The sequence below is a fragment of the Chenopodium quinoa genome, unplaced genomic scaffold (assembly GCF_001683475.1).
Source record: "Chenopodium quinoa cultivar QQ74 unplaced genomic scaffold, ASM168347v1, whole genome shotgun sequence".
In the NCBI taxonomy this organism is placed as follows: Eukaryota; Viridiplantae; Streptophyta; class Magnoliopsida; order Caryophyllales; family Amaranthaceae; genus Chenopodium; species Chenopodium quinoa.
The window spans coordinates 4,596,373-4,609,249 of NW_018745000.1; the positions used below are offsets into that span (position 1 = coordinate 4,596,373).

General features: G+C 35.1%; 1 protein-coding gene across 1 annotated transcript; it reads left to right on the plus strand.

Moving 5' to 3' along the window:
* The first annotated feature begins 2,361 nt into the window (after positions 1 to 2,361).
* LOC110707518 (RING-H2 finger protein ATL33-like) lies at positions 2,362 to 3,943 on the plus strand. The gene has a single exon (XM_021885532.1). The coding sequence runs from the start codon at positions 2,782 to 2,784 to the stop codon at positions 3,322 to 3,324; it is 543 nt and encodes a 180-aa protein (XP_021741224.1). The 5' UTR covers positions 2,362 to 2,781; the 3' UTR covers positions 3,325 to 3,943.
* The last annotated feature ends 8,934 nt before the right edge of the window (positions 3,944 to 12,877 follow it).

A 12,877-nucleotide genomic window follows, 5' to 3' on the forward strand; every position in this document is an offset into this window, starting at 1 on the left:
GGGTAAAGGATGTAACCTTGATAATTTTCACAATGCTTGGGTGAGAATTTGGGGTTTGGATGTATCTCCGAAGATCAAACACTTTTTGTGGAAAGTGTGCACAAATACGCTTCCCACTAGGTCTGAATTGGTGCGCCGTCACTTGATTGATAGCAGTGCTTGCCCGTGGTGTAATAGTGAAGCAAAGAGCTCCTGGCATGCCCTGTAAAACTGCAGCAGGGTCAGGCCCCTGTGGGAGGATACTCGTTGCTCAATTATGATAAGAAATGGTTGTAGCATGACAATGTGTGACCTTATTGCGAATTGGGCCAACATTAATGCAAAGATTGTGCGTAAAGGTGCTATTTTGGCGTGGTGTGTATGGGCTGAGAGGAATAAGAAGGTGTTTGATAACAAATTTACCCCTAACTCGGTGATTATTGATAGGGTAGAAAGGCTTGAGGATGAGCATGGCAAGTATGCAAAATGCATTTATCAGAGGCCTAGCAACAGAACAGTGCAGCAACAACGAGTTTGGTGTGTGCCTCCTTTGGGAGTAATTAAAGTAATGTTGATGCTTGGTTAAATACTCAAGGCTATGTGGGTTTGGGTGTTGTGGCAAGGAATGAGAAGGGTGATGTGTGTTTTGCTGCTGTGTGTCGCTCAAAGGCTTGGTGGCAGCCTGTTATTGCAGAGACAAAGGGCATTGTGATGGATCTGCGACTTGGGAAGAGGCCAGGTATGGTTTGACAGATGTAATCGTGGAATCTAATTGCGAAGTAATCGTAAACAGGCTGCAAAAATCAATGATCTTCTATGCCGAGTTAGATTCTATTTTGGAAGACATCTTAGCTCTTAGTTGTAATTTTAATTCGATCTCTTTTAGTCATGTTTAAAGAGATGGCAGCATGGTTGCTCATCATTTAACTAAGATGTTCCCTTTTAATGATGAACAAGTATGGGAAAATCACGGCCCCCCAGATATCTTTTCCTATGTATTGATGGATAAAGTTGCTCTGAATTAATAATATTGACTCTCGTTTTCTTAAAAAAAAAAGAAAAAAGAGAATATCTAAATTTAATGGTGAAAACAAAAAAAAAATGGATGGGCTTCTTTCTGTTGGGCGAACAAAATGTGGACCTGAATACAAGTATAATGTATGTGGACTATACGGTGATGATTGTCTTTATACGCTGTCATGTAGTTTAGCCCAAAATTCAAGTGATCCATTTAAGTAATTATTATTATTGGGCTTGTTACGTCTTTTATAGAGTATGGGTTTAGCTTTATGTGTAGAGATCGTTGGACCTTTTCTAATGCATGATGGGCGGATTAGGGAAGGGGGTCTATATATAAATAGACATCTAGGGTTATGGTCCCTAGTAGTACATACAACTCCCATCAATAGAGAGAAACCCTAGAGTGTGTATCTACTAGAAGACTCATAATCAAGAAGGGGTTCGCTCAATTGTCATGGAATCAGGTACGCTTCCGCAATTATGTTTTACCAATTAATTTGATATGAAGATTAAGTATATTGTAGGAATTAATCCTAACAAAGATAAGTTTTGGATTTCAAAACTCATCTCACAACTACACTATAGTCTTTGTATACATTATTGCAAGAATGTTGCTCAAGACTCCTCTTACTTGCAATAAAATCACCCTTGGTAGAGACTGGAGAGGCTGGTAGTTTATTTTTAGGTAGTTTAGGTTCTTGTTCAGAATTCATGCTTTTCGAATTTTAATTTTATTATCACTTTGCTTTATTATAATTTTTTTAAGGAAAAATTAAAAAGAATAATCTCACGTTTGACACATCTTCTCAAAATAATCTCACCTTCGCGTATTTCAGAAATAATCTCACATTTGTACCCAATATTCTCAAAATGAGCTTTTTTACCTATAACTTGTAAAACAAGTTAGATTTTTACTTGATCAAAACTTTAATCGAAAGTAGACTCAAGCCTTTTTATTTATTTATTTTTAATTTTTTCCTCTAATCTCTCTTCTCTCACCTCACCCCCTACATGACTCCATCCATGTCAACCATCATAACCACCTCCACACCACCCTTCAAAGTTTAAAAAATTGTGAAACAAAGGTAATTTATGTCTTTTGACTCTTTAGTTTTATAATTACTTTACTTTATTATACGGAGTATTATTTTTTTATATTGCGGTTTTCATTATTTTATTATTCTTTTTAACTATGTTTAATTAAATTGCCTTAATTAGTTTAGATTTAATTATATATGAATAGTTTAATCTACAATGTTTTTTCCCCTAAAAAAAAAATCTACAATGTTTTGTACAGGTAGACAAATACTAAAGCCTAAGCTTTAAGAGAACAATTAAACAAGTTTTTCATAGCATATATAGTAGCATTTAGTATCACTTATAAAAGTCTTTCCTTTTTAAAATATTGTCTAAAGCCTAAGCTTTAAGAGAACAATTAAACAAGTTTTTCACAGCATATATAGTAGCATTTAGTATCACTTATAAAAGTCTTTCCTTTTTAAAATATAATTATTATGGTACCACATGACAATCTCATAAAGACAACATTATCATTACTTACACTCTTTTGTCTTAACATGGTAACGCCATCATCAAAATAGCATTCCCCTCAATTATTGAATTTACAAATTTGATTGGCAAGTTATAGAAACACCACCCACCACCATCCACAACCACAACCATTAAACCCTCTTTACCCTTTCTTCCTCTTATAATCATTCAAACTATTATTCCTAAAAAAAAATTTCCACCTTTATTCTACATCTCAAAAAAAAAATAAAAATGATGTCATCTATTAGTTTCATAGTTATGCTACTAATAATGATCATCATACCCACTATACTATACACCTTCTTCTTCCTCACAAGCTGCCCTCCAAACCCTCTAGACCTCATACGCCGTCTTCGGCCTAGACGAACCGGTGTCGAAACCATTATTGATCCATCAAGAAGGTCATCATCTAAAGTGGCCGAGGAGGAAGACGGCGAAAACACAAGTAACAAGGATAAAAATAACATAGAGTTAGTTATTGCCTCGAGCTCGACTTTAGGGAAAGATGATGTAGATTGTCCAATATGTTTAGCTGATTTCATAGAAGGAGAAGAGCTTAGACAACTCAAGATTTGTAAGCACTTGTTTCATAGGATTTGTATTGATAAGTGGCTTTCAAGTCATTGTATTTGCCCTATTTGTCGAACAATTGTTAGTCAAAAACAAGCTAAGATTATGAAAGAAAGAGAGATTAATCGCGTTTTGGCTGCAAGAAGGGATTTTGATAGGCATGATCATTGGCAAGGTTTGCCTGATTCTGCTGGCTTGGTTTAAGTAAAGGAAAGAATTTTTTTTTTTTTGATTGGTTGGTGAAATTAGGTTATTTTTTCTACCAAAAAAAGGAAAATTAGGTAGATTTGTATATTTATATATTGTTTATTTTAGTGTGTTAGTATATTTCTGTTTTAAAATATTGTCCCTTGTGATAAGGGTTTGCAAATGTAATCTTTCTTAATTACTCTAAAGTGGTTATTAGTATGAGTAGTTTATTGGGTTAAGTAATTGCAATTAAAAGGATATTATTTTCCTATGACAAGTGTTCATTATTTAAATTCTTTAAGTGATTTAAAAAAAGGGAAAAAAAATAAAAATAAAAAGTAAGGGTTGGAATTTTGAAGTTACTAGTATTAGCCATTTAGTTTGTGATATATATATATATATATATGAAAGTACTCAAATTGTTTTGGCTATAGTCAAGTTAAAGATTGTACTCATGAGTAGTGACAATGGAACTACTTAATTTATGCATTTGTAAAATTTAACTTTTGATAGAACTTTGATCTTGAATCATTGGCTTATGTTATTCAGATAGTTGAGTACTAATCTTGTATTGCACTATGTTCCTTGCTATCTTTGAAAATAAAACATTTACGAAGTAATAAATCCACTCAAACACTACGACTCTTATTTTAAGCCTTAGTCCGTCCCAAAATCAAAATTTGGCCCTTGGGCATCATGTCTTTAAGCCATAAGGGCAAAAGAGCCCGCTTTGACCAAGCTCCAAGCTCAATTTTGACTTTCCCTAAAAAAAATAAAAAAGGGCTCAATTTTGACTTATTTGGGCATACAATTTATGGATTAAAATTGGGCTCATTTCCTCCTTCTAGGCCCAAATGGACTCATTTTTTTTGCCTAAAGCCCAACTTAACCCATACCCACTTTGAAAAATGAATACATTTTATTTAACTATACATGTACAAGTATGTATATAGAAGAGCAACTCCAAAGTTTCTAATGGTTGTATCTGGGGATTTGCTTGCAATTTCAAATCCCCAGATACAACCATGTACAAGTATGTATATAGAAGAGCAACTACTAGCTTGACCATTGGAGCTAGAAAACTCAATTAGCTTGGCTAAGCAAATTAGCTTGGCAAAATAAAATGTTTATTGCACTAATTAAGCTCTTTCCATGTATTTTCTATCCAACTACTACTACTACTAAGAGTACTAACTAGGCTTATAGCTAGCCATTAGAGCAAAAAGTAGCTAAAATGATAATTAGCTTAAAAGCTTATGAGGCATGGCAAGTTAATTGGAGTTGCTCGAATAATGAATGTCAATTATTTTAGTTGGTTTGAGAATGATTAGGTGTATTGGTGAGGCGTGCCTACTAGCAAATTGCTCGATGCTGTTTGGATTGGTCAAAGCTCTGCTCGAGCAAGCTTGTTTCGAGTTTGGGTTTGGCTTGAGATATTAGCCAATTTTGAGCTATATTTGGCTCGACTCGAAGCTCGAATATTATTTTTATTAATATATTCATTTTATAAAATAATTTGTAGGCATTGTAGCCTATAATAAAAAAAAAAAAAATTGACAACTAGGTCTTAGATGTCATTTTCACTGATGGGGCTATATTTGAGGATTTTTCGTAATCAATTAAAAAATTCATAAAAATAAGTAGTTATGAGAGTAGATTGTAAATTTATTAATCAAGTCCCTGAGCCGATTTTAAGTCGAGCCTTAAGCCAAGACATTTTTAGGGGTTTAAAGCTCAAACCAAGCTTGGATCCTCAGGCAAGATGAACTACAGGAGCTGAGCTCGGGCACATCATAAAAAGTGAAAGCTAACAGAAAAAACTCAATACAAACAGCAGATTAAATCAGCCTATAGCCAAATTTCAATTTTCAAATAAGGCCTATGAGATTTAACATACTCGTGCTAAAATGATACAATGAAACGTTTATAAATTAACAAGTTTCCTCATCAATATCTTTCATCTATATTGCAATCGTTAACACGACAACTTTTGGGGATACTAGTGCAAAAGGGGAAATGAGGTTTGAAAAACATGTGCATAATAATAGATATGCACATCTTCCATGTTACATACGAAGTAGTACGTATCTAGCACTAAACCGTCATATTCCAGGAGTGGTGGAAATTTCTTGGTCCGATGAATGAGCAATTGTGGCCCTATTTGATAATCAGTTATAATCAATTTAGAGTTGACCCAACTCATATCCGACTCGGATTCGATAGACCATGACTCAAATTTAATCCGACCCGAATTTAACCCGACCTGACCCGAATTTAAAAATTATGTATGACCCGAACATATCCGACTTGAACAGACCCGGCCCGAATAGAGCCGACCCAAACTCTATCCGGTTATACGAGTTGACACCTCTAATTGTGACCCCGTTTGATAATTAGTTAAAAACATTGGTAATACGAATGAATTAAAGTGTAATATAACCAACAATAAAATAACGCTCTAATAGTCTCATGTTAATAAATTTCATCCTCATACTTGTGTTTTATTTATAAACTAGATTAGTACCCGTACGTTATACGATGGTGATAAATATTTTTTTCATGTTTCTTTAGTACATGTTATATAAATATATATAAGAAAATATGTACATCATTTATTTAAATGGTCGGTTATAATTTAATGTTACATTATAGTAATATTTACTATATCATTAAAAATATATTAAAATGATGGTTTTTCAAAATGTATTTAATATTGCATCATCTAATAAAGGCATGTTCTCATTGACTGAACTCAGGTGAACTGAACTGAACTGAACTGAAATGAACTGAACTAAGCTGAACTGAACTGAACTGAACTGAACTGAACTGAACTGAAATGAAATGAAATGAATATTTTATAAGAGAAGGAAATTAGGAGCTGAGCTGAGCTGAACTGAACTGAACTGAACTGAGCTGAACTAAACTGAACTGACTTTCAACGTAAGAGAACAGACCCTAAGGTAATACGTTTAGAGTGGAAGCACAACATTACAATATTGATGTCAAACACTCAAAGTCAAGTTTTAGATTTTTTCTTTTCATATATACTTGGTCCTAATTTATAGCAAGTAAAATGAAAAGGCAAATAAATAAATAAATAAATAAAAATTTGATGACATCGTATATAAATTTGGAGGGAAATTTTGTAAAGAGAAATTGACACATAAGACATTTTAGAAACTGATGACATCAACATGTTTTGTTTTAGTATTAGTTAATAGATGTCCATTATCATCTTCAAAGAGTAATAATGATAATGAAAATTTTGATTAAAGAAAAAAATGGAAATTAATTTCTTATACAATATAATTTCACTTCATATATACAAAATTTATGTACATTATTACGGTTAATAATCATTTACCAAACAAGTCGTTGAATTGGTTATTAAGGATTTGTTCTCTTCACCTAAAATAAGGTGATTTGGTCTGAATATTTTAAGAGAAATTTTATCAACAACTACTAATTAAAGCATGTATTTTGAAAACAATTACCTATTAAAAACCTTTTTTTTTTTTGAAAAAATATTTAATTTTTTTTAAAAGAGAACTACCACAAAGTTGTACAAAGTTTAAGTAACACTACTACTCTAACAATTTTGGCTAGAATCTCCGACACTTCAGTATCACTTTTTACCAATTTTAAACATTATGAAGGGTAATTTAGTTAATTTAGATGGTTATTTACTTATTTATGAGGTAAAGGTAAAAAATGGAACCTATATGCCGAATATTCTAGTTGGAATTATTTGAGTGATAGTACTAGTTAAACTTTTTACAATTTTGTGGTAGTTCTTTTTTAAAAAAAAATAATAGATAATTGTTTTCAAAAACACGTGCTTCAATTGGTAGTTCTTGACAAAATGTCCTATTTTAAGATATGGTATAGCCTAGTCAGAATGTTTCTGGTGTGGTCTGAATTTGTTCGATGTGGTCTGGTCTAATTTGGCTCTTCTTGTCATTGTTTAATAAGTCTATTTGAATTGATTTAAATTTAATTAGTTCTTATCTGAACAAAAATTTAAAATAAGTAACTAAAATAAGTCGAAGAGAATTGTTTAAAAAAAATAATAAATTTGAAGAAAACAAGTTTAAAGTCACCGTTCCAAGCTTGTGTTAGGAGAATTGAGGCTTGAAAGGCCTAACTAAGATGGCAAACTGCTAGAATTTAGCCAACTTACTTGACCACGGAATGCCACGCCTAACAAAAGACAAGCAAATAGTGTTCCCTCACGTAATTCTTTCTTAAGTCCTACTAGTAGTTTCTAAGCAACAACTACTAACAATCTAAGACTTGTTTTACTTTTGTTCTATTGTCCCATGCTTGATAGTTATTTATAGATTCATAGTTCTCACATATTTTTCTTAGAATTTGAATTTTAATTAACTCATTTTTAATGTGATGGAGAAGAAAGTGATGGTTATCAAAAGGGTATGTATTTGTCAAAGTTTTTAATTCTTGATTGTTGGCCAAATCGGCCTCCTTTAGAAATTCAATTTCTGAGATCGAGTTTTTGTTGTTTCTTCAATTCAATTCATACATTAAAAAAAAAATTTGGTAGCTTGTTTTAAACTTTTGTTGAAAACGCATGTGATTAAGGGTGTACAAAAACTGGTCTGGACCTGAAAACCGACCTCGGACTTGATCCGGACCTGTAGATTCAGGTCCGGTCCCGGTCCTTGAAATTCAAGGATTCCGGGTTTCAGGTTCGGTCCGGGTAAAACCTGAAATTTTTAGGTCCGGACTTGAAACCGGTAAAACTACTTTTTTTATTTAATAAGTCTAAACAGGTCCATAACAGGTCCGAATAGGTCTAAACAGGTTAGCAATTTTATGTTATTTAAAAAAACCGAAAAAAAATCAATAATCAGGTCCAAACCCGGACCGGACCTGATTTTTCAAGTCTGGATCGAAACCGGACCTTTTGATTCATGTCCGATCTCTGGTCCTTAAAATCAAGGATTCAGGTCGTGGTCCATTCAAGTCCGGGTCAGGTCTAGTCCAGTTTTGGACCGGTGTACAACCCTACATGTGATGTAGTGGAAAGAACTCAAAGTAGTAATTAAGGGCGTTTGATATAAAGATTGAAAATAGAGTGGAATAGAAACAAATAAGAGGGTGAGAAAAAAATCATTCAACCCTCACTTATTTTTTGTATTTGTTTGGTTTAATTATTAGGAAAAATTACTTTAAATAAACCAACCTTTGCTCTGCTCTCCCAAAATAAACCAACCTTTGGATTATTCCAGAATAAACCAACCTTTTATCCCCTTCTTCCCATATCAAACCCAAATGACTGGTTACTCAAACAACCGGTTATCCATTTCCTTCTCCTTCCTTCCACCAATTTCTATCATCTTCCTCCATTACCACCACTCAAAGCTCCACCTCCATTTTAGTTTCCCCTTCTTTCTTTTGAAGTCACCACCCATCCCACCACCACCTTCACTAGACCGCCCCAAACAAACACTACTCCCTCAAATATCCACCACTGACCCACCGTGCACTACCAAAATCTCCCCTGCTACTCCCTCACGCACCAAGCCCGAAATAACCACCTCACAAATACAGCAACCCACTCACTCACCATCGCCATCCCGCAAATCATAGCCACGCAGCAGCCGCAATAATTGCACCAAAAACCAACGTCACCCACCACCAAACCGCTGCAATAATTAGCAACCACCAATCGGAGCAGCCGCCTCAATTGTACACCCAGTTTAGCCAATAGCCTTGTGGAGGGATGGATTTATCCCAATTTGGCTAGAGATTTGTGGTGGTTGGAAGGTTATTTGGTGGTGGTTGGAGATATGTAGTGGTCGAAGGTGTTGGTGGCTGGAGGTTTGTGATGGTTAGAGGTGGTGTTGGTGGGAAAGTTAAAGGGGAGGTGAAGTGGTAATGGAGAAAGGCCATGGAAGGGAAAGGAGAGAGAAAGAAGGATGGTGGTGACTATGGTGGATTGGTGGTGACTACGGTGGATTAGTGGTGATGGGGAAGAGAGAGAAAGAAGAAAGCAGGTGGGGGAAAGAAACTAGGGGCGGGTTTTTTTTGTTAATTTTTTTTCAACTCAAATTAAAAAAAAAAGAAAAAATAAAAAAAAACCAATCATGAAGTGCCACATAGCACATATAACCAGTTGTACCGGATAGGTGACCTGTTGGGTTTAATATGGGAAGAAGGGGGTAAAATGTTGGATTATTCTGAAATAATCCAAAGGTTGGTTTATTTTGGGAGAATGGAGCAAAGGTTGGTTTATTTAAAGTAATTTTTTCTAATTATTAAATGAATCACTTAAGCCTAGCTTATTTTCTTTTTAATTTGTCCAGGGAAAATAAAGGTAATTGTTACCTTAGGGTAGAAGTAACAAATACGTAGCATGTGGAAACTATTACCCTTTAAGTAATGGTAATTTTTATGAAAATCTTCTAACTAAACACTTGATAGTGTAGACATCTACTTTTGGCCTCCTGTCCCGACAAGAAGTGCAATGACGATAAATAAAACCATCTTCGTGTTGGATTAATATGAAGAATACTTATGGATGAATGGTTAAATCGCAAAGACACAAAAAGACTAGCCTAACCCAAAAAACAAATTCAAACAAGGTCCAATTAACTAAACCCGACCATAATTAGGCTTAAGCCTGTGCTTAAGACCCAATAATGACGGATTTAGAGGCGCTTAGCTAGGTTAAATTTAATGTTGGCGCAGAAAAAGCCACGCACATCTCAATGAGTCGCGCTAATCAAGAGCGCGCAACTAATTTTGTTGCGCACGACACCCAGTACAACAACTAGAGATGCGCTCGCGGAAGATTCAGAATTTCATAAAAATATAAAATCGAATCTTACCATAATGCCGCGTGCAAGACTTACAGCTGCGTTGCTCAGAGCAGCGCAAACTAATCACTTGCGCTAGAATAGCGCTGTAGGGAATAGTTTCAAGCCTTTGAAATCCCACTAGCTTGAACCCCACTGTGATCATACACTAAAGTACGGTGGCGTCCAAAAGGGAAGAAGATAGAGCAAAAGAGTCGCCAACAAGTTTGTAAGGAACTTGTAAACCGTTCACGAGGTGAAGGTTACACCCCTTAACGATCCAAGAGATCGCCAACTCCATAAGGTCATGAACCAAATAAGGGTTCGGGGATGAAGGTACAAATCCAACCTAAAAAAGATTGAACCTGCCCTAATAATAGGCCTCTACTTTATTCTGCTCGTATTCATGTGCGCTTTCTGACTAATATACAATCAATAGATTTAACCCTAAACCTATTTAATCTATATTGGTTGAATTTAATGCACAAATAAACTATTATTGGTGATCACTTGAATTATAATCACAATTAACCTAACAAGATTATTAATTATCTTATTAAGCGTGATTGCAAATACCAATTTCCTTTAACCTGCAATAAAAGGTGATCAAGCAATAAACAATATACAATAATATGCATATCAAGCAACATAATAAATAATCATCATCAATCATAATCATAAATGTTAGAAACAACATAGGAAGCATCATACTTTTATTCATACTTGATATTTAAAACACCCTAGATATGATACTAGGAATAATAATAACAATCTAAGCATGATGTCTACATCATAAAATCAATTAAACCATTAAAGTACTTACTTGGATGCCTCGTACCTCTTTCTAATAACAAAATACACACGTTAGTAACTTCAAGGAAAATAATAAACAAAGCAACTAAATTAAATAATTGAAATAGAGAGATTTGGGACTAAACCCTTAGAAATTAAAACCTTTCACGTCTAGGGCGAAGGCAACTTCGAATATGGCTAGGTGTTTCTAAATCTTGTGAATGCGGAATTTTGTATGAAAAAGCAAGAAAGAAAGAATGCTAAAAGATTAATGTTATTGAGAATTGATGAAAGAAAGATGATGAATAAAGAGAATTGGATGAATTAGATGAATGATAAAGAATAAGGAGAATTGGTGAATGTTGGTGATTGTTGATGATCCAAACCAGAGTTTTTTTTAATACGATATTTATAAAGAAAATCGGCCAAAAAAAAGATAATTTATCAAAACAGAGTCTGAAGATCACAGAACCACCTTGGCGCCAGCCCTGGCTCATTGGTGCCAGGACTAGTGGCTAGCGCCAGGCGCCAATGGCTGGCGTCTGGCGCCAACTCTGGTTCCAGGCGCCAAGGCCTGGGGTTGGACGCCAAACTGGCTTTTAACACGTTTTCGAAAATCTGATAATTTTACCGTACTGAAAAGATAAAATAATATAATTTCAGTCGAAAATACTATTTGATCTAATTAAAACTCTAAAGAATCCTAATTGAATTAAGAATGATAAGACCTTCTAGAATGTTCTAGAAGACCAAAACCATTCCTAATTACATTAGGAATGATAAATCATATTAGGCCTTCCCCTAGATCATTGGGTCGTACTTAAAACTCAAACCGGGCCCAGTTTAGTAAATTGGCCATAACTTCCTCAATATTCATCGAAATTGGGCTTATAATATATCGTTGGAAAGGTCTTTGCAAGCCCCATCCAACTACACCACTGTTGGACCCATATCATGGACCAACCAAACTGGATTGGCTATTTTCTTAAAATAAAGTTTTCAAAAACAGAGAGAAGAGAAAAGAAAAGAAATATAACTTTCCGCAACACTAGACCTTTCCACACTTTCGTTTCATTCGATTATGATCCGACGTGAAAGGCATTCATCACTGGGTTAGGTTTTGGGGAGACACAAATGGGTGTCTACAGAAGCCCCCACTTTGACTGAGTTTGGAGAAACGCAAGTTTCGAAAAACGAAAGTCAAAGTATCGATAGGGACGGAGAATGATTCAGAACGTTCTGCGATCCTAAATCAATCTTATAACGCCGATACCTGCAAAACAATGTTAGTTAAACAGATAAGAGAGTTAAGAAACGCGTATCTTGCACCGTCGAGCACACGTCTCTGAAAGTAACCGATTTGTTTTGATGACCTCCTGCAAGCTAGAGAATGTCATCCCGCTTGAAAACCGCTACGCCTTGTAACTGCTTCCAAATTAGAAGATTGCTTCGCCTGAAACTATCCTCTCCACTGTGATAATATTCCACGTCCAAGGGAATATCATCGAAAATTATTTCTCTTGAAATAATTCTCATCCGCATTATGATCACATTCCATGCCTCAGGAACTATGATCGAAGACAATTTTGCCCGAAATTACCTTCAGTTGTTTGTGACAACTTTCCGCAAGCTAGGGAATGATGCCGAAGACATCTTCTCTTGAAGTCATCCTCATTTGATGCGATAATCTCCCCAAAGGAAAATACCGAAGACCCACGCCCGTCGATCTTTAAAAGTTCGCCTGAACTTTGCTTTTTTGCTATGCCTGTACGTCGGCGTTCTTTGCTCTTGAACCTATATATCGGTGCCCTTTTGCTAATGAACCTGTCTGTCGGTGCCTTTTGCTAATGAACCTGTATGTCGGTGCCTTTTGCTAATGAGCCAATGCTTAGGCGCTTTAAGCTTAGTGAGACGATCTTTTCATCAGGTCGATCACTTCATGTAATCGAGCCGATTAC